Source organism: Sminthopsis crassicaudata, chromosome 1, assembly GCF_048593235.1.
Source record: "Sminthopsis crassicaudata isolate SCR6 chromosome 1, ASM4859323v1, whole genome shotgun sequence".
NCBI classification, from domain to species: domain Eukaryota; kingdom Metazoa; phylum Chordata; class Mammalia; order Dasyuromorphia; family Dasyuridae; genus Sminthopsis; species Sminthopsis crassicaudata.
In genome coordinates, this window is record NC_133617.1 from 46,226,517 (window position 1) to 46,250,387 (window position 23,871).

At 40.0% G+C, this 23,871-nt stretch overlaps 1 protein-coding gene across 2 annotated transcripts; it reads right to left on the reverse strand.

The window, feature by feature from the left end:
* Positions 1-4,515: 4,515 nt before the first annotated feature.
* Positions 4,516-21,324, reverse strand: LOC141561236 (uncharacterized). Of its 2 annotated transcripts, XM_074300583.1 has the most exons (7): positions 21,195-21,324; positions 19,374-19,420; positions 17,373-17,855; positions 16,379-16,467; positions 14,285-14,411; positions 13,381-13,476; positions 4,516-11,015 (listed from the first exon to the last, which is right to left on the reverse strand). In XM_074300583.1, the coding sequence occupies exons 3-7, from the start codon at positions 17,800-17,802 to the stop codon at positions 9,457-9,459; spliced, it is 2,301 nt and encodes a 766-aa protein (XP_074156684.1). In that variant the 5' UTR covers positions 17,803-17,855; positions 19,374-19,420; positions 21,195-21,324; the 3' UTR covers positions 4,516-9,456. The 2 variants fall into 2 exon arrangements, with proteins under 2 accessions (XP_074156684.1, XP_074156676.1); XM_074300575.1 differs by lacking the exon at positions 19,374-19,420.
* Positions 21,325-23,871: the final 2,547 nt, after the last annotated feature.

The following is a 23,871-nucleotide window of genomic DNA, read 5'->3' on the forward strand; positions in this document are numbered from 1 at the left end:
AAGGCTGATTCAGCTCCTTCAAGTGTATTATGATTCCCAGCTGTGGGGGCCTTCAGAGAAGCTACCTGGCCCATCACACTTGGGCCTGGTTCTTAACAGAGATGGAAAGACAGATCTGGTCTCCAGGCCTGAAGGGCGGCCCATGCAAAAGCAGAGGCCTTTGAAACTTAGAAATACATGAAAAGAAGTGAGAATTCCAGTGCAATCAGCTGGAGTCAATCACGGAGGGAGTTTTAAAGGCCAAATGGGGGAGTTTGTATTTCATCCTGCCCGTGATCAGATCAGCACTTATATTGGTAGTTATAGGAAAGATGGGAGAGGGGAGAGAATGGAGGCAGGAAGACTAATTACAGGAATTGTAATCATCCGGGTGAGAAGTGATAGGTGCTGAGCTAGGATGGGATCTATTCTGCTGGTCAGAACTGGATCCCCAGAGCCACCACAGGTGGCTCCCGTAACAATCTCCATGTCTAAAAAAAAAAAAAAAAAAAAAAAAAGGACGTAGAAGGAAAAGAGAAGAAAGTTTGCTTCTGCTTGCTTACTTTGAGAGGCAGCATGGCAAGGTAACAGGAGACCTCCAATAGTAAGCTAGCATATGGTGCATTATAGTTTGCAAAGTGCTTTAACAAAAGGCAAGTCTGGGGGACAGTGAGCCTTTGTGGCTGTGGTGGACTGCAGGTGTGGATCATGGGAGCTGAGAGTGTTTAAGGCATCATCAATACTGAACCCCCCAGGATGGGAAGGCAAGAATTGTGGATTAATGGAAGACTGGATAAAGGAAAAGGAATGGCCTGGAACCAGGTGGATTCACTCAAAAAGAAGCATTTATTAAGCACCTACTATATATGCCAAGCACTGTGCTAAACATTTTACAATTATCTCATTTGATCCTCACAATAATCCTGTGAAGTAATCATTATTGCCATTTTACTGAGGAGAAAATAGAGGCAAATGTTAAATGTTAAATGACTAGCCCAGTCACATAATTAGTAAATTTCTGAGGCTGAATTTGAACTCTTCCTGATTCCAGGTCCAAAAGCTCTATCCACTGTATGATCTAGGTAACTCTACCTTGGCAATCTTATCCCACATTTCTCCCTTCCAATCATTATCCTCCACCCAAACTATACTACTTATTGTCCCTCTCACAACCTACTAGGGACGCCTTATGGCATCCTCTGTGTCTCAAATAACACTACCTCTGATGATTTTTAAATCTTATTCATCCTTTAAAATTGGGTCCAAATGCCATCTCTTCCATGAAGCTGACCTTGGGCAGCCTAGTTCATCTGTGGACCTCCATTCTTTTCTTATCTGTAAAAGAAGCCATTGAACCAGATGGCCACTGAGGCCTCTTCCATCTCTGAACCTTGGATCTCATCTCCCTCACAGATGCCTGCCCACACTGGTAAGCAAGATCTTGGTTGCTCCAGCACCAGAGAGCACAACATACACTTCACTTCCAACTCCCTTTGCTCTGCCCCCACCTTCTTTCCGAGTCCCTTTTGTTTCATCTCCTCCCTCCCCTAGAATTTAAGCTCTCTGACAGCAGGTTCTGTATTTCTTGTTTTTCTTTGTACCCCCAGGCTCAGCACAGTGTCTGGCACTTGGCAAGTGCTTAATAAATGCTTTATCTATCTGTCTGTACTTGCCCTATGTTAAGTTTCATCCTCTATTGAAGTTATTACCTAATATTACATATCAGTATTTTGTATCCTCTTTACTCAACGGTGAAGTGTGGGGGGGTGGGAATAATTTAACTATCTTTGTTGTCTTCTCCAACCCTAGCAGAGAGCTCTGCATGGAGTAAACACTTAATGCTCAATCAAGCAAGCATTTATGGGAAGCTCCCTAGTAGACACCAGGCATTATACATGAATGAATCTCTAAGGTTGACAGTTCTCAAACAAATCTACTTATCCTGCAGGCTGCAAACTCTCTTCTAACATTCAATCTTGCATCTCCAATAGCCTTTCAAATATTTTGAACTGGATGTCCAGTAGACTTCTTAAATTCAATAATCCAAAACAGGACTCATCGTCCTTCCCCCCAAACCCTTCCCCATCTCCTACCAACCCTACTGCTCTAGAGAGCATCTTCCCTAAGTCATCCTGGATTCCTCATTCTCAGCCCCCAAAGCCCATCTGTTGACAAGGCCTGTTAATATCCCCTTCATTGTCTCTCAAATACGTCCCCCCTCTCTCCCCTGACACTGCCACTTTTTACACCCGGCCCCATCACCTCACACCTGAACTTCTGCAATAGCTGTTGGGGTGGTTGGGGGATCTTACCTGCCTCAAGTTTCTCCACACTCCAATCCATCTTCCATTCAGTGACTGACTTTCCTAAAGTATGTCTGACCATTTCCCCCTCAGTCTCTCATCTCCATTGCCCATACTGCCTTATCACACAAAGCCGATAAACTCCAGTGGCTTCCTGCTGCCTCCAAGAGCAAATATAAAATCTCTATTTGGCATCAAAGCTCTTTATAAACCCAGCCCCCTCCTATCTTCTCCATCTCTTTATACCTTTTTCTTCGATCCAATGATGCTGGCTTTCTAGTTGTTCCATGAACAAGACCCTCTATCTCTCGGATTTAGGCATTTTTTCTTGCTGTCCCCCAGGTCTATATCACTCACCTCCTTCAATTCCATCTGACTTGCTTGGCTTTCTAACTAAAATTCCATCTTTTACTGAAAGTTTTCCCTAACCCCTCTAGTGCCTTCCCTCTATTAATTATTTCATTTTTATCTTATATATAGCATGCTTTATCTATGATTTTTTTTCTCTACCATTGTCATAAGTCATGAGGGCAGGCACTGGCTTTTGCCTCTTTTTGTAACCCTAATGCTTAGCACAGTGCCTGACATAATAGGCACCTAATAAGTGTTTATTGATTGACTGATCAGATATTGGAACCTATCATAGGCTGTGGAGACATCATTCCTACTAGATTGAATTCTATCTTCTTCTTTGAGGCTTTTCCTAGATAGCTCAGACCCTTCTCACTCCTCATTTTAGACTGAGTGAACTGGGAAAGAAAATACTTATCAAACATTATCACTTGTTTGATAATGTATAGAGGCCTAGGACTTGTTCCTGTGGGCACAATAGCCTCTGATCTATTCAGAGATCCAAATTCTATTGGGAGATAACAAAATGTAACACAAATAAGCATATACATAACTTTGTGATAATGTTTTTGGTGCTTGTTACTGTGGGTGTAAGACAAAAACAAGTCTGAGCTCAAACAGTTCAAATTCTATAGAGGAGATAATACATAAGACAGAGAATTATATTCATAATTTGAGAAACAGTAGCTTCCCACAAAAGGTGAACTAAGAGTTGAGCCTTCAAAGAATATAGGAACTAAAAGAGGCTGAGATGAGGACCCATCCTGTTCGAGGCACAGACAAAATGGTGGGATACAGGGCTCAAGGACAGTGAATTGGACAATGCTACTAAAAAGCAGCATGGATAAAGAGCAATGTGAAAAAGGGAATGTCAAGTAAGAATCACAATATGAAGGGCTTTAATGAGCAATAAGCCTGGAAGTAATAGGAAGGCATTGACAATTTTTTTTAAATTAATATGATTCAAAAGAAAATATTTAAACTGTGAATTTAATTCCCTTATTTCTCCTTCACACAGTGTTTAGTTTGGGAAATTTTCTTTTCCAAAAGTCTTAATAAAATTACCTTGGGGAATCCCAATAGTAGAAAATTTTTTTCTTTAAATATTTCAAAGATGGTTTCATAATGGAAGATTCTTTCCCTTAAGTCCCAAATTTATGCTAGTTTATGCTTGAATACTGCTCCCTTGGGAGCAGGTAGGTGGCGCAGTGGATAGAGCCCAAGCCCTGAATTCAGGAGGACCCGAGTTCAAATGTGATCTGACACTTAACACTTCCTAGCTTTGTGACCCTGGACAAGTCATTTAATCCCAGCCTCAGGGAAAAAAAACAAAACAAACAAACAAAAAAAACCTGCTCCCTTTTCCTCCTCTCTCTCTTTCACACACACACACACACACACACACACACACACACACACACACACCCTCACAGGATCACAGAATATGAAGCTGGAAGGGACCTTAGAAACTACAGGGACAGATGGTTGTGGAAACGCAAACCACCAAAAGGTATCCTTCCTGCATAAGGACTTAAGGGCTTGTACCAGGCATCCCCTACTACATTCAGAACCACTATCCTAAAATTTAATTGTAGCTCAAAGGATAGACATTTGTTCCAATTCTTTTCAGTCCCATTGTGTTTCCTTCTTCAAATTCTTCTCTTTTCATACCCATGTTTCTCTGCCTGTTGCCAAAAGAGAAAGAGAACTGGAGAATAAGGAGGAGGGGGATGGGAACAAGAGACACATATAGGGAGATGAGAGAAGACAGCAGAACCTCTGTTTCTAGCGGTTTAATATCCTGAAAACAAAACTTAAGAAAAAAGTCCTCGCAAGATCTTCTCATTTAAAACAGGTAAGAAGTGAGACAATAAGACCATCATCATTATAACCAAACTTTTATTTAACTAAACATTATTTGTACTAAGTACAAGGCTTAGTATAAACTACTCAGGATTCAGACAATGAGACATAGAAAGAGCACTGCATCTCCCTTTTCCCCACCCCGCTTTTCCCCTACTGGTGTCAGGCTACCTATCCCTGGAAATCTTTCCCCAAGTCATGGTCTCTGCAGGAGATGCTTACCAAAAATATCTGGGAAAATGAATAAAAAGCATAAGCATCCAGGAGATCCACATCAGAAGGCCCAGGAAATAAAGAGCTATGACAGGATAGGGCCCAAGGTTCCTCAGGATGAGGATCTTAGGGGCCTGGGGTGGTTCAATTTTAGGTCATGGGGCAGGGGAGGAACTCACTTAAAAGGCACAGAGGCCTCTGATACTTCTCAGGATGATCATGCTTCTTCACCCTACTCAAGTCTCAGCCTATTCCTACAGGGAAAACAACAAATACTAAAGCTGACATTATATCGTGTCAGTTTACGTATGTTATACCACTTTATTATCAAAACTAAACTATGACCTACCTTGTTGAGTACCATCCACCTATTTGGTGGCAAAGCAGAGACATGGAGCTGGGTCTTCTGGCACCAAGTCCAGGGCTATCTGGACCACGTCCCAGTGCCTCTAGAATGGGAGGAAACCCAACTTTAGTAGATTCCAAGTTCAGAGATTTTGTATTGGAAGGAAACTCAGAAGCCATTTTATCTAGCTGCTCATTTCACAGGTGGCAGATGAGGCTAAGAAAAAGGATGATATTCAAAGTCTCAACCTGAGTCCTATGCCTCCAAACCCAGCTCTTTTCCATTCTGCCAGAAAGCCCTTCCTGTGCAAGAGTATTTGAAGAAAAAACAAAAAACATTACTAGTACGAAGCATGAGACCCTGCATAACTCTGTGGTGTTTAACCAGTGGGGCATAAGCAGGGGACCACACTACCTTCTTTCCCACTTTTTCCTTACTGATCTGAGTTAAGCAGAATTGGTCTTCCCATGCAACAATATTTGAAAGGGAAAAGATATGATTCCATTTAGAAAATCAAAACAAATTCAGAAGATAATAACAGCTTCTCTTGATTATACAATAAGCCAGTGGAAGTCATATCAAATCCTTAAAAGGGAAAAAGGTATGACTCCATTTAGAAAAGCAGAACAAGCTCAGAAGATACAATAGCTTCTCTTGATTATACAATAAGCCAATGGAAGTCATACCAAATCCTCCAATAAAAATCTTGAGGTGCAAGTTTGCTGCTAAGCACAAAAACTAACCACTATAACAGCAAAGCCAGCAATACACAGAACACAGCTTCTGTTTTGGGAGATATAGTGAACTTCTGACTTAGAACTCTAACTAAGGAGTGATTAACCAGAATCTCAGCTTGCAAAAGGAGCTTATTACAGCATGACTGGGAGCCAGTCAAAGGCTCTTGAAGAATGGGGGAAGTCTAAACATGGGTGGATACTTGAATTGATTGATCCAAGGAAGGTCCACCCGAATGAACAGAAGAATCACATGCTCAGGGTTGTAAAGGACTTCGAAGGACTTATTTAGTCTAACTCATAAACTCCAAAGGGAATGACCTCTACAATATCTCTAACATGCAAGCATCCCAACTCTTTCTGAACATCTCTTGTGAAGAGGAATTTCCATTCTACATTCTATAGTTGTCACTGTTGGAAGTTCTTCCTTACATGACGTTTGAATCTGTCTTTCTCTCACAGCTCATTGTTCTGCCTTCTGTATGCAATAAGCAATGCTAAAGGTGAGTCACAGAATCAAGGCCAGGAATAGTTGGCCAAGAGATAAGAGAATGGGGCTGCTAAATACATGTCTCAATGCCCATCTGCCCAACCTTAGTTCTGACAGCCTCATCTGGGGCAATGTTTAAGTCTTAAAGGATCAAGCCCACCAGAGCTGCTTGGGATGTCTAGTCTTTAGTGAAAAAGACTCTATGAAGACTTATAAACTCAGGAAGAGGTATCCAAAAGTAAACATGGAAATGAACAAAGAAAGTAAAGACTCATATTGCTTCAGTTGATTCAATCTTGATAGATTTCCTTGCATTGGATAAAAGATGATGAAAAAATTCCTTTCCAATAGACAGTTTGTTCTGGAGATACTCCTATGCTCCCTGACACCTGAATTTCAAGTCCCCACTGACTGGAGCCAAAAGGACCATGGCTAGACTTGCTCTACCTAATTAAAGCCATCTACTTAAAGACTTAAAAGAAAAAGTTTGAGTTGGCAGTTACATTTTGATTGATTACAATTCTAGGGGCACCCTACAAAAAGGTTTTGAAGGGATTTAAATGACTAGAATCTTTTGATTATAATGAATGAATCAACAAATCTTTGGGAGAGGTCAACATAGGCACGGCCCTACACTTAGGGCTATGAGGAAAATAAGGCACCAAAAACCTGACCTCCAGCAGTCTACCTTCTCTGAGGCAAGACCTATCTACCTCCATTTGGTAGAGAAAATCTCCTTTGATCATTATTGGAAATTCTCCAAGTTGAAAACTCAAAGCCATTTTTCTTCTATAGCTGGCTTTTTTTTTTTCCCTCACACCTTTGCAAAATTAGCTTTAAGGTTTAGAGAAAATACATTAGAGAATCTCAAGAGTTGCTCCTAATCTTGTTTTCTTAGACCAAGGAGAAAAAACTGATACAAATACTTGACGAGTCAAATAACTTGACAACCATAACTAAGCTAAATACTTCATTTCCTTCAATAGTTCTTCACATGGCACAATCTGTTACCTTTAACATCCACAACACTACATCCACCTTCTTCTGCATGTGCCAAAAGTGTTCCTAAAACTGATACCCTAAATTGAATATAGAAATTGAGATAGCTTCCACTTATAACAGAAGTTAATAAGACTATAACCTCACTCACTTTGGACTCTGTACCTCTCATGTAGCTTAAGATTATAAAGTAACCTAAGATGTAGAGGAAAGAACACTAAGAAACAAGAACATGTTAGCTATAAGGCTAAACTTGGAATCAGTTAGAAAATGAAATCTAAATCACCCTAATAGCTAGTTCTGCAATGTAAGATTTAACTAAGAGTAAGGGAGACAGAGACAGTTTAAAAGCTAGTGAAACACAAGGCCTGTTAAGGTTCTGAAATCAACTTGATCTAGGGAATTGAGTTTCAGAGAAAAGCAATAGAGCTTTGTTTTTACAGGGTGAGGCAATTTGTTGTTACCAAAGCTATCCCCAGGGTACGATAAATAGGTGGGAAAAACCATGGGAAATAGTTGCTAACCATAATCCCACTGTTTCAAGTTATAAGTGAGGGAGTTACCATTTAACTACTCATCAACTCACACCTGAGTTATTAGCTAATACCTGAGTGGGACTGAGTTTGAAAGGAAAGAATAACTGGTCCCTAGAAGAGGACAGCTAAACAGGTTGTTATCCGAAAGTACTTTGTAAACTGGAAAATACTGTTATCATGATGATGTCATGATGGAGGAGGAGGAGGACCTAATTACAAATTTGAAAACGGTTAATCATAGGAACTAAAGTAAAGCAAACATTCTTGGAAAGAGACCATAGTTAAGGGAGAAAGGCAAAGATTGTATCTTTCTGGTCTCCTGGCAATCACTTTTTCAACTAGCCTGGTGATGCTGAGAATTCCCTGCTCAATGGAGATGCAGTGAAAGGAACATTAGATTTGAAGTCACAGGGCCTGTAATTGAATCCTGCCTCTGATACTTATCACCTGCATGACCCTGTTCTATCATCAATAAGATGAACTAGTTGGACTAGACATTCTCTAAGGTCCTCCCACTCTAGATGTATACCATAATGCTGCCAAAAATGTTGCTTTAGTTACTAATACCTGATTCAAAATAAGCAAAAGAGGATTCTGAGGAAAGAAGACAAGAACAGACAGGAACAAAAAAAGAGAGGAACTTGGGGAAACTTCATGGCCCAAAATCCAGACTGCTTTTAGCTTATCTCCTCTGATCCTATTCCAAAGATGTAAAATCTTTGTTTTGGAAAGGCTGGAATCAGACATGGCTGGAATCTGTGGGTCAAGGAAGGCAATATCCCCCAATAAGTCATAGTTCAAACTCCAAGGAACAGACTGGAAGCTAAATCTTGGGAATGGAGTGAAAATTGACTTTCCATATTAAGATGCACTGAGGAAACAGAAATCTTAATGAGAAGAAGCAGGAAAGTTGTAATTCTAGAATGTAATACATTGTGGAAGAATATAGTGATGAGTGGAGGATACAGTGAAGGACTTTGGGTGGTCAGAAGGCAGCATAGGGCATTGCACTGGAACCCTGGGGTACAGTGAAGAGACTGACAAGAAACCAAAGAATATATCTATCATAACTCCCACAACTATCTTGAGAGAGAAAAGATATGAGTTTTTTTTTTTGCTGCAAAACAACTTTCTATCTTTCTTACTCCTAAACTAGGGGATCCTGCTTCATCCCCTCCATCTTTTAGATCTAGTGCCAGCCCCCACTCTTCACTAGTCCATCTACCACTAGGAACTTCTTTCAGGGTGAAATGTACAAGAATCTGAAAATATTTCACAACTAGTTTACACTCACCAAAAGTCACAGAAGTACTTTTAAAATATGCAATTACTTTAGCAGGATGTTTTTTATCCCTTTACTCACAGATACTACCCACTTGTTCTAATACTAATTGGAAACTTAATAAAGATTCCTCCTTTTATTACTCTAGAAGGCTTGGTACTTCTACTACTATAGATCTCGTAACAATGCTCCTTCCTGCTTTAACTCACGCAAATCTGTCGCTTGAAAGCAGTGTACTATAAGGAAAAGGGAAATCTTTCTTTAAAAATCCCAAGTGGCAGATTGTGATGGTATGACTCTGTGGTATGTAATAAGTGACTAGCATGACGGAAGCTTCCCCATGTATGATCCTACTCCCAGTTAATCTCCACTATGAATTCTCTGATGCCTGAGAACAGCTGAACTACTTCTGAAGGCTTTCTTACACAGATCACATTTGTGGGGTTTTTCTCCAGTATGTATTCTCTGATGTTCAATAAGGCGAGTATTCTGATTGAAGGATATTCCACAGTCATTACACTTATAAGGTTTCTTTCCAGTATGAATTTTCTGATGGTCGGTAAGGGATGAGTTCCGACCAAAGGCTTTCCCACATTCATTACACTTGAAAGGTTTCTCTCCACTATGAGTTTTCTGATGCCTTGTAAGAGATGAGTTACGGCTGAAGGCCTTCCCACAGTCCTTACATTTAAAAGGTGTCTCCCCACTATGGAATCTCAGGTGTATGATAAGGGATGAGTTTTGACTGAAGGCCTTCTCACATTGATTACATTTATATGGTTTCTCTCCAGTATGAATTCGAAGATGTTGAGTAAGGGATGAGCTGTTGCTGAAAGCTTTCTCACAATGACTACATTTATAGGGCTTTTCTCCAGTATGAACTCTCTGATGCTCATTGAGATGTGTTCTTTGAGTGAAGGCCTTCTCACATTTATTACACTTATACGGTTTCTCTCCAGTATGAATTCTTTTGTGTTCAGTTAGGCGGGTGCTCTGGTTGAAAGCCTTTTCACATATATTACACTTGAAAGTTCTTTCTCCAGTATGAATTCTCTGATGTTGAATAAGGGATGATTTGTGGCTGAAGTCTTTCTTACACACGTCACATTTAAAGGGTTTCTCTCCAGTATGAATCCTCTGATGTTCAGTAAGTAGCCCCCTCTGGGTAAAGGCTTTCTTACATTCATTACACTTGAAAGGCTTCTTTCCAGTATGAATTATTTGATGCTTAAAAAGGGATGAGTCCCGGATGAAAGCTTTATTACATTCATTACACTTAAAAGGTTTCTCTCCAGTATGAACTCTCTTATGTAGATTAAAAAATGAGCGACGCCTAAAGCTCTTCTTACATTCATAACATTTGTAGGGTTTCTCCCCGGTATGGATTCTCAGATGTCGAGTAAGAGATGAATTGTAGATGAAAGTTTTCCCGCATGCTTTACATTTATAACCTTTTTCCCCAGGAGGTATTCTACGAGACTTAAAAAGGTTTGAGTAATAACTTCGGGTTTTTGGCCTTACCTTAAAATTGGGTTTCTTCTCTGGAGTTGCCATTTTACTTTTAACGAGATCTAAATACTGTTTGAGGCTCATTTTATGCTTAATATATTTATGGAGATTTGTTCCTGTAGGAACTTTCTTTTTTGTAACAAGGCCTGACCCTGGCCTGAAGTATTTCCTAAATATATTACATCTAGGTCTTCTCACTTTCGAAGTTTTCTCCTGTTCTACTGTTACTTGACCAGATTGTCTCTCTTGGTTGTCTTGCTGCTTTTCCAACCTGTCCTCCTCACATTTCAAGGCTCTTCCTAATGTAGAGGCACAGGGACCATCTCTCAAGAACCTCTCCTGAGACGAATCTTTCAAATAAATGCCCTGTCTTGGAGTTGATTCTTTTGTAACAAACCTGGTCTCAGAACCTGAAAGAAATAAAACATGGAAATGTCCCTCATACATTTTGTTGAAGAAAAAAGAAAACTGCCATACAATAATTCCTCATTATTTAGTGTAGATAAATTTTTGAAGGTCATGAGAACAATAAAACAATGAACAAAAGTTAACTAACTTTATGTCTTTCCTTTCTAGATGGTCTAACTTTTCTCAGGCTCTAAGTTATTCTTGATCTTACTTCTAAGAGAGTTGTAGTATAGTACTGGGGACACTTTATCTTTATCTCTCTTTAATTCCTACAGTGATTCTGTCTGCCCTCAAGATTATCTGTTAGCCCCTGGAAAATCCCAATATTAGAAAGTTATGTTGAGGAACCCAGCAGTAAAGATAAATGGTATTCACAATACATTTGAAGGAATTCAGATTAAAAATAATGATAATGTACATTTACACAGCAATCTGGAATTGAAAATCTTTCATATAAATTATCACAACTGACCTCACAAATGTTTAAAAAAAAGTAGCAGAAAAATATTATCATCCCCTAAGTTTGATTTCTGGTTTGACCATTACTGCCTTATGTGACTTTAGACATATAATTGTACAACACAGTTTATAAGAAATAAAAGAATGAAAGGAAAGAGAAAATATCTAGAATGGGCAGAGTCAAGTAAATGTATTTTTAAAGAATATAAGGCAATATAAAGAACTGATTCAAATTTGCAAACACCATTCCTTAATTAATAATGACCAAAAAATATGAAAATCAGTTTTCAGAAGAAGAAATCCAAACTATCAAAAAGCTATATTAAAAATGCTTTAAATCACTAATATTTAGAGAAATGCACAATAGCTCTGAAGCTCCACCTCATACCCATGAATTGTCAAAGTTGACAAAAAAGCAAATGCTGGAGGGGGCTGTGGGAAAACAGATTGATAGACTACTGATACTGTCTAGAAAACAATTTGAACAAAAAATTATTAACTATGTACTCAATGACACTACTGCTAGATCTATTCCTCAAAGAGATCAAAGAAAGAATAAATGGATCCCTATGTACAAAATTATTTATAGCAGCTCTTTACATGATGGCAAAAAACTGGAAACTAAGATGGTGCCAAGTGGCTGGACTAGTGATGGTAAATGAATATGATATGCCATAAGTTGAATGAAAATGAAGGACATCGTTTCAGAGAAATCTGGGAAGGCTATTATGAATTGCTGATAAGAAAAGCAAGCTGAAGCTGGAGAACGATTTATACAATAACAACAATATTGAAAAAAGAAACAACTTTAAAAGACTTACGATCTCTGATCAATACAATGTCCAACCAGAGGATTAATGATGGAACATGCTATGTACCTCCAGACAGAAAGGTGATATATTCAGAACATAAAATGAAACAGACTTTTTTTTAAAACATGAACAATGTGGGAATTTGTTTTGTTTGATTACTATTTGTTATCAGGACTTTTTCTTTTTTTCAATGAGAGGTGGTGAAGTAGGAGGGAGAAAAGGGAGATTTTAGTTCAATGAAAAAAAATAAAATTTAAGCTTATTAAATATTAAAAATACAAATTAAAAAATAATATAGGCAGACCAAAACATAGGGTACCCCCAAAGTCTTAGGGCAGTTTTAAGCTTTAACAACTTCAGAAGTATAAATACTACAAACTTTAAAAAAAAAAAAGGAAAGATTAAATTAAATTTTAAAATATTAATGTTTCTTATTGAAAATTCCATATAATCACTGTCATGAGAAATAACACTCTAGTTAATTTGCAAATAACTTTCCTCAGTTACTGGTGATCAGACTGAAAGGATTTTGTTTGTAATACTAATCTTAAAATCATCCAAAAAATGACATTTTGGTTCATATGTACACAATAGTTTTGTTGTGATTCCACATGAAAAAGTTTAATGAAGACAGACCACATGATCAAAGTAGTCAAGCAAATAGACTCCTTTCAAATGATTTAATGGACTGAGAAGTGTCATCCTGAATCTGTCATAGATGCTGTGCATAATGGCAGTGTGCCCCATCTTGCTAAAATTAAAATTCAAAATTCACAAAACTGAGTCTAAAAGAAATTTAATTAAATTTTCAATTAAAAAAAAAATTGTAAGATGCTAGAAGCAGGGATTTCCCTGGGTTCAGTGTGCTTAAGGAAGTAGAATGTAACAGAAGCCAAAGTACCTGTGGAAGGGCAAACTTCAAGGAAGAGAAATGGTACTACTTCCTCTAAACTTAAGAGTAACTTAAAAGAGATGGTAGGAAAATAATATAATAAGGTTAAGATAAGGATACAGGTAAAAGATGTCCAACCAACACTTTCCCAGTTGAGAAAAAGTTTCTTCTCTGCAATGACTCAGTGGCCTAGTTTTCACTCACCCGCACCAGAACCTCTGGAGACAATTCTGCTCCGCATCCATGGCGCTTCCCCTCTCTCCAACTGGGATATCAGCTCTGGTTTAGAAGTAAGAAGCCCTGCTCATGGAGAAAGAAATGAGAAGGACATAAAGATCCATGTCAAAATGCAATCTTTGCCCCTTCCTCATCAAAGAATTGAGAGCATGCAAGAAATAGGAAGGGCAGGGGCAGCTAGGTGGCGCAGTGGATAGAGCATTAGCCCTGAATTCAGGAAGACCTGAGTTCAAATCTGATCTCAGACACTTAACACTTCCTAGCTGTGTGACCCTGGGCAAGTCACTTAACCCCAGCTTCAAAAAAAAAAAAATAAATAAATAAATAAATAAATAGGAAGGGCAGAGGAGAGTATAAAGGAGCCCTAGAGGACACTTAGCATTAGGGCACAATAAAAGCAGTTGAGGGGAAAGGTAACAGAGTACATAATTCATTTGAAAGCAAATTAGCTTGCTTGTACTTCCTGTTGGACCCTTATGTGTTACAACTTGGGAATACAAAAGATAGGAGAGACAGACTTTCACCCAGGAACAGGAGTAGTAGATATATTTATTGTCTAGGTCAGGGGTTCTCAAACTATGGTCCGAGGGCCAGATGCAGCCACTGAGGACATTTATTAGGCCCGCCAGGTTATGGCAAATGGGCTGAGGGGCGGAGACAGAGTGTGAGTTTTTGCTTTTACTATAGTCCGGCCCTCCAACAGTCGGAGGGACAGTGAACTGGCCCCCTATTTAAAATGTTTGAGGATCACTGGTCTAGGTGCCTAAGAAAGAGGAAAGTCATTGAGTTAGCCATCAGTTAATTGTTTCAGTCTGACAGCCTTTAATATAGGAGGAAGCAATGGGCAGTCACACAGTAAAACTGTTCTTACCCACAGAGACCATGTTATTGTAGTTCTCTATCATCACATCCCTGTACATCTCCATTTGGGCTGGCTGCAAATGCCACCATTCCTTTCGACTGAACATTATAGCCACATCCTTAAATGTCACAGAGTCCTAAAAACACCAAAAACATTCCCACTTATTCAAGAACTAACATCTCCAGTAATGTACAAGAACTGGGACACTAATGCATTGTTGATGGAATTATAAACTGCTCTAGCCATTCTGGAGAGCAATTTGGAATTAAGCCCAAAGACCTATATGTCCCTACTTTCAGCAAAACAAATACTAGATCTGTATCCCAAGGAGATCATAAAAGAGAGGAAAGGATCTACATGTGCAAAAATATTTATGTAAAATGTTAAGAAACTGAAAATTAAGTGGATGCCCATCAATTGGAGAATGGTTGAATAAGTTATGGTATATGGCTAATTTTAGAAAAATCTGGACTTACATGAACTAATGCTGAGTGAAGTGAGCAGAACCAGAAGAACAATGTATAGAGTAACAGCAAGATTATGCAATAATCAACTACAATATAATATTTAGCTCTTTTCAGCAACACAACGATCTAAGACAATTCCAAAAGTATTGGGATAGAAAATACCATCCCCATTCAGAGAGAGAATTATGGAGACTGAATGTAGATCAAAGCATACTAATTTCACCTTTGTTTGTTTGCTTGCCTTTTCTTCCTTGTGGGTTTTTCCTTTTGTTCTGATTTTTATTTCACATGATTAATATGGAACTATGTTTAGGATGATTGTACATGTATAACCTAAATCAAATTGCTTGCTGTTTTGGGGAGGACAGAGCTTAAGAAGGGAGGGAGAAAAATTTTACAAAAATGAATGTTGAAAGCCATCTTTATATATAATTAGAAAAGTAAAAACATACTGGGGGAAAAAAAAAACAAAAAAAACCCTAGCCTCTCCATAAGGACCAAATCTGAAATTCTACAAAAGGTAATGCTACTAATAACTGATTCTCACAGTATAAAGAGTTCTGAGAATTACAAGTCAAATAATAAACAATTCTCTACTATATATCCTGCTTGGGGAAGGCATGGCCTCCAGTAAAATATCCAGAATCCTATAGGATTGAGATGGGGTGAGCCTGCAGAGCTAAAGACATGGGGTCACCCTTACTCTGAAGGTAGTGAAGAAAGACTAGGGGCAACCTGTGCTCAACTACTCTACCCATTCTACCCCCAAAATCCCATTTGTTTCAGCCAGGATAAAAATACAAGAGTTCCCACCATAATCTGTGCTCGATTTGTTCCCCCATCTATAATCTACTTCACCTTCATTCTCACTAACTGGCCCATACTCTTTCTTCCAATCAAGCTTAAATTCTATTTCCTATACTTGGCATTGCTGATTATTCTTGCTCACACTCATCTGCTGGTTCTCAACTCATAAAGCATTTATGGCCTATTCCAATTAATTTTTGCATTTAAAAAACAATGTAAGTACTTAACCATGAAAAATGTCTATCTGGTTTCTCCAATGAAAATTCAAACTTCTTGATGGAATAACTATTTTTCTATTTTGTTTTCTGTATCCTTTACAGAACTTAGCAGAATTTTATGTATATGAGGCCTGAATTCAATTTAACAAACACTTAATACCTAGTATGTGAAAAGCATCATTCTAACCAAAGACAAAAGCAAAGCAGTCCCCACCCTCCTGGGGCTTTCATTGTACTAAATGAACATTAAGAGGGAAAGGGTACCAAGGGAGGATACCAGGCAACTGCAGATCACTGTACATAACAAACACCATTTACTCAGTGGTCAAACAAATGGCTCCTAACATTCCTGAGTATACCCAAACCAGATTTAAATATAATTGGGAAATATTTAACAAAGTAAATAAAAATATAATGGAGTTTAAATAATGTTAATATGTGGGCCTCTTCATGTATGGTTTAGTAGCCCTAATTCTATTTGAGCATGACATGACTTATCTACTAGTATGGCCCAATGCATTAATTCTAGGATGGGGAAAGAAAATAAATGTATACCTGAAGAATGCAAGTTCTACATGGTACTTCAGGAAAGAACAAAGGTTCCCACTCACCTGGGATTCATCTGGCAGAGACACAGAAGCTGCTCGCTTTTCTGCAGAGCTCTGATCCTGGGAAACAGCAGAATCCTGAGAAGACAGAACTGTGGAAAGAATGTGAATCTATGAAGAAACCCAATCTTATATTTTCAAGGCTCATGAGGCTAGAAATTCCCCTAAACACTTCCTATATAAAACAACAGTAAATCATTTAGGAACAGTCCCCACTCACCCTTACAATTGAGGAAAGGAGTGAAAAATGGAGAAAAATAGAAGCCCAATTCTGATTCAAAAATTATAGTGTGCTGCAAAGGAACTGAGTTTTGCTCTAGGAATTAAAATATGCACAGTTCTGTGTCTAAATCATTCAATAATATGCAAGTTATAACTCAGATTCTCTGTAATACAATTATCTCTTTTTTTAAAATAAAGAAAATATTTTCCAAATATTTCCTATTTTACATAATATGATGAATCAGTGAACTAATTCAGAAAGGAAAAAGAAATTCACAGATAATTAAATGAACCTTTTTCTATCAGAAAAGCAGTATGGCTTGCTAAAAGAGCAAATAGTAAGGGGACAAATAAATGTGCACAGAGCAACATCCCTGAAGTCAGGAGGATCTGAGTTCAAGTTAGGCCTCAGACAGTTAATACTTACTAGTTATTCGATCTTGGGCAAGTCACTTAACTTCAATTGCCTCATTTAAAAAAAAAAAAAAAAAAAAAAAAAAAAGAGTAAATGGTAAGAGGAATGGGGCTCTTGACTTTGGTTTAACCAATCTGAAGAAATTATATAACCATTTATATGTTCTTTAACCCCTTCACTGGAAAATGAAAATGATCATACATGATGTAATTTAGAGAAGTTGCATTACTGAGACCAAGTCTAAGAGTTTATGGGCAACATTCTTCCCAAATAATCCTTTGCTCTATTCTCACTTCAAGGTCTAACTTCCTCTTATGTCTTGAGAAGAACTTCTCTCTCCATTCCTACTGAAATTCTTACCGTTATCCTCAAACATCTGGCTCAAATCTTCCAAGAGGATCTCTACTTCCTCACTGTTCTCTGAAGGCTGTGACTTTACCCAAGTCATGATCTCTCTGGGCAGGACAATCACATATTGATCCAGCACCAACATATCTAAAACATCCTCTTTGCCATGAGTCTCGGGATCCATCCACTGCATGCAAAGCTCCCGGATTTGGCTCAGTTCCTCTTCCTGGGGTGAAGCTACTTCAGGGCGCTGAAACCATCTCAAGTTCTGATGGGAGACTGCAGAGTTTAATGTGTCTCTTCGTCTTCTTGTTTCCTGATCCCTAGTATCCTCCATACTTGGGACCTTATCTTGTTCAATTTGAGGATTTGAGGATGTGGCCATTTCTTCATTCAAGGATGCTATGTCTCCAGCATCTTTCCTCCTCACTGTGCTATTCATATCTGTATCTTCTTCAGATACAAGCTAAGTAGCACACATTCTACTAAGGTACACTGTGGGCAGAAACACACAGAAACAGCTGTCAGTCAACAAGTATTCATTAAGCTTCCACTATAAGCCAGAAACCCTATAAGGGCTAGGGATACGAGGAAGGGCAAAAACAAAAACAAAATAGTGCTTGCTCAAGAAGCTCACAGTTTAATGGGATAAGGAGCTGTAAACCACAAACAAGCTATTTACTGGAAAAATTGTAAATAATCAACAGAGGAAAGCCACTAGCACTAAGAAAGGGACCAGATAAATGACCAAAGGATATGAACAGATAATTTTCAGTTGAAAAACTTAAAGCCATTTCTAGTCATTTAAAAAACGCTCTAAATCACTACAGATTAGAGAAATGCAAATTAAGAAAACACTTCACACATCTCAGATTGGCTAAGAAGACAGGAAAAGATAATGATAAATACTGGAGGGAATGTGGGGGAAAATGGAATACTAATGCATTGTTGGAGTTGGAAAATGATTCACCCATTCTGGAGAGCAATTTGGAACTATGCCCAAAGTCTCACTATTAGATTTATAACCCAAAAAGATCATGAAAGAAGGAAAAGGATCCACATGTGCAAAAATGTTTTTAGCAGCTCTTTTTGTAGTAGAAAGGAACTGGAAATTGAGTGCATGCCCATCAGTTGGGGAATGGTTGAATAAGTTATGGTATATGAATGCAATGGAATATTATTGTTCTATAAGAAATGATGAACAGGCTGATTTCAAAAAATCCTGGAAAGATCTACATGAACTGACGCTGGGAGAAGTGAGCAGAACCAGAAGAACACTGTACACAGGAACAAGATTATGTGACGCTCAACTGTGATGGACTTGGCTCTTGTCAACAATGCAGTAATTCAAAGCAATTCCAATAGACTTGGGATGGAAAATGCCATCTGCATTCAGAGAGAGAACTATGGAGACTGAATATAGATCAAAGCATGGTATTTTCACCTTTTTTGGTTCACTTTTTTCTTTCTCACAGTTTTTTCCCTTTTGGTCAGATTTTTCTTACACAATATGACAAATAGGGAAATATGTTTAAAAGAACTGCACATATTTAACCTGTATCAGATTGCTTGCTGTCTTGGAGAAGGGAGTAAAGAAGGAAGGGAGAAAAATTTGGAACACAAAGTCTTACAAAAATGAATATCAAAAACTATCTTTATATGTATTTGGAAAAATAAATGCTATTGAAAATTTTTTTCAAAAGAAAGGGATCAGAAAAAGTCTTCCTGTAGAAAGTGGGATCTTAACATTTGAAGGAAGCCAGAAAAAGTCGCTGCAGTGATGAGGAGAGAGAGAGTTCCAGACATGAGGAACAACCAGTGAAAATACACACAGCTGGGAGACGGAGACTAGTGCAAGGAACAATAAAGAAACCAGTATCACTGAATCACAACCAGAGGGACATACTTATACAAACTATGACGTATGTATATGAAAGATACTATATCAAGGAACTGTAGTAAGACATAAAGAGTATTAGATTTGAAGTTAGAAGACCCAGATGCATGTCCTACCTCTGCTCTCCTTTCCATTGGCTATGTGGCCATGGTGTTTGTAAAAGCTACAAGCGTTAAAAAAAAAAAAAAAAAAAAAAATTGAAAGACTAATCATCTTAGGTATGTCATAAAACACCTCTGGGCCTGTTTCATCACTAATAAATAATAAAAGTAGATTAGATTATCTCTTCAGTTTCTAAATACTATGATCCTGTGATCTTATCACTTTGGGGAAATGACTTTGGGTCCTGCTTCTGCTGCTAGTAGAGTTCAAGAAACAAAGTCCAGAACTTTGGCTGAATGCTAAGTGCAGGGAGGGACATAATAAAGAATTCTAGATCTGGAGGGGCTATAATTTGTATCATGGGGAGAGTATCCACATCAGTAAAATAATATACATAAAACACTTTGCAAACCTTAAAGCACGAAACAATTTTAGCTATGATGATCACAATTAAGAAGTCCCTTTCTGGAACAATATTTCAAGTTTTACCATCTTAGTAGCAGCCTTTAAAGCTCACAATCACAACCTGGCACAACCTCCGGGATACCGCATCTCCCATTACAATGAGGGATCAGTTGAGGAAATTAAAAAAGAAATTGCTTTGTTTCAGCTTTCATTCCACATCTTTTAAGTCCTACAAGGAAAACTGGCCCTAAATCAGAGCATCTTACAACAGTGGCAAACAAATCAATGGGGAAAAGAGAAACCAAGCAGATCCTCCAGTCCAAATCCCCCAAACCATTCACCCCATAGTTTCTGACCTAAAACAGCGGTCTTCCCCGCCCCCCCCCTTTTCCCTTCCAGTGCTTCATTTCCTTGCTCAGGAGTGCTGCAAAGAGCACAGGATTTGGAGTCAGAGGGGGCCAGTTATCTGTGAGGACTTGAACCTCAGCATCCTGGCCAGTAAAATGAGGGGGCTGGACTCAGAACTCTGACTGCTCTCTCTCACAGACGAGGCATTTCTCCCATGCTTTTCATAGGTTCAAAGATTCATCTAATGTAACTCCACCTGAACCTTTCCACTTCCACAGCCTTATTCCTTCATATTCACTGCCTCCCTCACTTAGTATTTCTGCAGCTCTCAGTGACCCCGCCCTGATCCTCCTTCCCAGGGCCCCCCCCATCTTTTATCCCCTCAGAGATTTGTAACCCGACCAAAGGCTCCTCACACCAAACACCGAGCCCCTGGGCCTCCCAATCACGGGGAACTCCCTCAAGCCACCTCCTTTGCCCCCCTCCCCCTCTCAACTCCCCCCACCAAGCCAAGACTTTCCACCAAAACCCCCATCCCCCATGCTTCCTCCCCAGTGTCCTGCCCCTCTGATGTCTCTAGATGCCCCCTCCCCAATAGCCCCATCCCATGCATCTCCACCAGAGGCCACGCCCCTTGATGTTTTACAGACCCCTCATTCCGTGGCCTCACAGATTAAGAAGCCTCAAAGGCCGGAATCCCCCCCAACCTCTTAATGACTTTCCCCCAGCACCACAGGCCTTCTTGGTTCTCCCCCAGATTCCCCACCCCTTGATGTCTACTCCCCAGCAACCCAAACTTTTGGTGTCCCCAGAGGTCTTGCCCCTTGATGCTCCCCAGTGACCCCCACTCCCAGATTTCTTAATGCCTCTCCCCCGCCTCCACAAAGCCTCTCACAGAAGCCCCGCCCCCTCAGCCTCTCCCCCAGAAGCCCCGCCCCTCACGCCTCTCCTCCAGCGGCCCCGCCCCTTGATGCTTTACAGACCCCCTCATTCCGCGGCCTCACAGATTAAGAAGGTTCAGAGGCCGTAAACCCCGTTCCCCAAATGCTGGGTTTCGATCCCTTTCCTAAGTCCCCAACTACCTGGCGAAAGGGCCCTGCTCGGCTTGGTAACACGCGGAGCTACATCTCAGGACCCGGGAACAGGGTCCCTAAATCTGTGCTATTCTAATGGCGACTAAAATCCGCGCGCATCCTTGGCCTGGAGACTGCGCCTGCGCCTGCGCAGAGTGGCTTTTTTTTTTTTTTTTTTTTTTTTTGAAAAAAGAAACTACAAATCCCAAAAACCCCGATTTACGGCCTTCTCTTTCCAGGAGCAGGAGGAATTGATTGGCTGCCATGAAACGACTCTAGCCACGCCCCATATATAAACGCGAGGCCCCCCAGTCGCCTAGACGATTAAGTGTACCAAACTGGACTACGTCATGTTCGTTCCTATCCATTATTTTGTGGTGCCAAAAATTAGAAATAGCTATTTCATTGTTTTATGTCTGAATTCATCTTTTCGGTAATAAAGTCGAGTTGGCCCCCCTCCGGATGAGGAGACCAATCAACGCCTCGGAAATGGGGGCGAGGCGTTTAAAAGCGGTCCAGTGAACCAAAAGAACCAATCAGTGACTTTAGAGCCAAAGATGGGGGAGGAGCAATGGAGTCCGTCCGAGCCTCGCGGGAGGGGGAGAGAGAAGAAGCGGGAGGAGGAACCAATCAGCCACTCCCTGGCAGGAGGCGCGAGATGAGCCTAGGCTGAACACTGGAATTCTCCACTAATGATTCCACGTGTCTAGTGCGGAGCTTAGTATCTTCCCCACTCCGCCAGATCCGTCTCTGCAGTGCCCATGGACCACCTCCCGAAGTTACTGAAGCTCGTAGCACTGTCATCCGCGACTCCTCGCTTTCCCTCGCTCCCCCGCCCCCGCTCACCACTTGCCACTTGCAGACCTTTTTAGTTCCTCAGCATCTTTCCCATAAGCCTCCTCTTCCCTCCACTCACATTGGGACCACCCAGGCGTAGGCCTTCCTAGCTTCCCAGCCTGACTGTTGAATAGCCTTGTGTTGATCCTCCTGCGTTGTGGTTCTTCCCCTGCCCCCAACTCTCCTCCAAACTGCTGCCAAAATGAAAGTGAGGGGAAGAAAGGGGGGAAAGGAGGAAGGAGAGAAGGAAGAAAAGGAAAGGAAAGGAGGAAGAGAAGGAAGTCTTCAGGACTAAAGATTGGAGAATCTATCAGACTCACTGAAGTAAAAAAGATGAATAAAAAATCAGTCAACAGCAGCAGTTAAAAGAGTAATAAACAAAACAAAGGGGAAGAGGTGAATGAGACTGCAGAAAAAGACCATGTCCCAGTGTCTAGATGGGCCGTAGGGAGGGAGCACTGACAGGATCATCTTGACCCCATAGTTATTGGATTCAATCAGGAGGCCAAGCTATAGAAGTCAACCCCCAAGGTTATTTTTTATACTATAAAAGATCCTCCCCCCACTTTCTACTATTAAATTGTGAGTTCTTTAGGAACTTTGCTCACCTTATAATAATGAGTTCCTTAAGAAGTTTGTCTGCCTCGTGGTAATGAGGGAAAGGAAAGGGGGAACCCCATTTCTCCCGCATAGATAATCCCATGAGGTGCAGTGTCCCCTGTAAATGAATTTAAAGGCCTGAAAACCTAGATTGACAAATAAAAGGTTTATTGTAGAAATTTGGAAGTAAAGTTCAGCGAGAAAGGTGGCCGCTGGGCGGGCAGGAACCTCTACATGGCTGGAAGGATACCGGGCGTTGGCTGGGAGGGCTCCTGTGAAGAGGGCGGTCCAGTTCACCTCTTTTATACCCAAAAGCTTGTGGGCAGTTCCAAGTTCTTGGTGGGCTTTTCAGTTAGCTCAGATCAGGGGAGGGCTGGGGGAAGCTGAGCTGATAGTGGGGCTGGGCCCAGATATTCAAAGGGTGCCTTTGACCAGGATTTGTGAATCAAGGTCAGCCATGGGTTGGGCAATTAGAAAGGAATCTTAAAGGGACCTCAACCCCCATCAGTGGCATAATAATAATCTTTCCCCTTGTTAATGGAGAGTTTGGCTGGGGAACTTTCCCTGCCACTTTTACCCTTGTTAATCTCAAATTCATTAGGAATTTTTCCTGCCTTATAGCTTCAGATTATTATTCCCAACTTTCCCCTTGTCAGTGGCAAATTCATTAGGAACTTTGGCAGTCCTATGGCATCTTTCCCCCTGTAAATGACAGGTTTGTAAGGAACTTTGCCCCCCCCTTATGACATCATAATAAACTACTCCCCTTGACTAGAAGATGCATTTGAATTCAGGAATTTGTTACAGATGACTTCTTGAATTCTTGAAACTTCATCAGTAACAAAAGAAGAAAGGAAATTAATGAGAGGAGAGCCAGTGGGAACAGTAACACTTTTTTTTTTTTTAGGGGGGGGGAAGAGTGAAGTAACAGAAGAGACATAATAGTGTATGTGCAGCAGAAGGGGAGGAAATCATAATTTTAAAAAAATTAGAAATTGGTGGAGGGAAATATAAACCTAATTATTACTTTATTTTTTAAACTTTTTATTATTATATAGCTTTTAATTTACAAGACATATGCATGGGTAATTTTTCAGCATTGATAGTTGCAAAACCTTTTGTTCCAACCTTTCCCCTCTTCCCCCTCCCCCCTCCCCCAGATGACAGGCTGACCAATGCACATTACATATGTTGAAGTATAAATTAAATTAAACATATGTATACATGTCCAAACAGTTATTCTCCTGTA

Excerpts from the sequence above, each read along its gene's own strand:
- LOC141561236 (XM_074300575.1), bottom strand. The coding sequence starts at position 17,802 with ATGAATAGCACAGTGAGGAGGAAAGATGCTGGAGACATAGCATCCTTG. Across the intron at positions 14,412-16,378 it reads CTCTGCCAGATGAATCCCAG|GACTCTGTGACATTTAAGGA; the intron begins GTGAGTGGGAAC and ends TGGTGTTTTTAG. Across the intron at positions 11,016-13,380 it reads CTCCAGAGGTTCTGGTGCGG|GTTCTGAGACCAGGTTTGTT; the intron begins GTGAGTGAAAAC and ends TATTTCTTTCAG.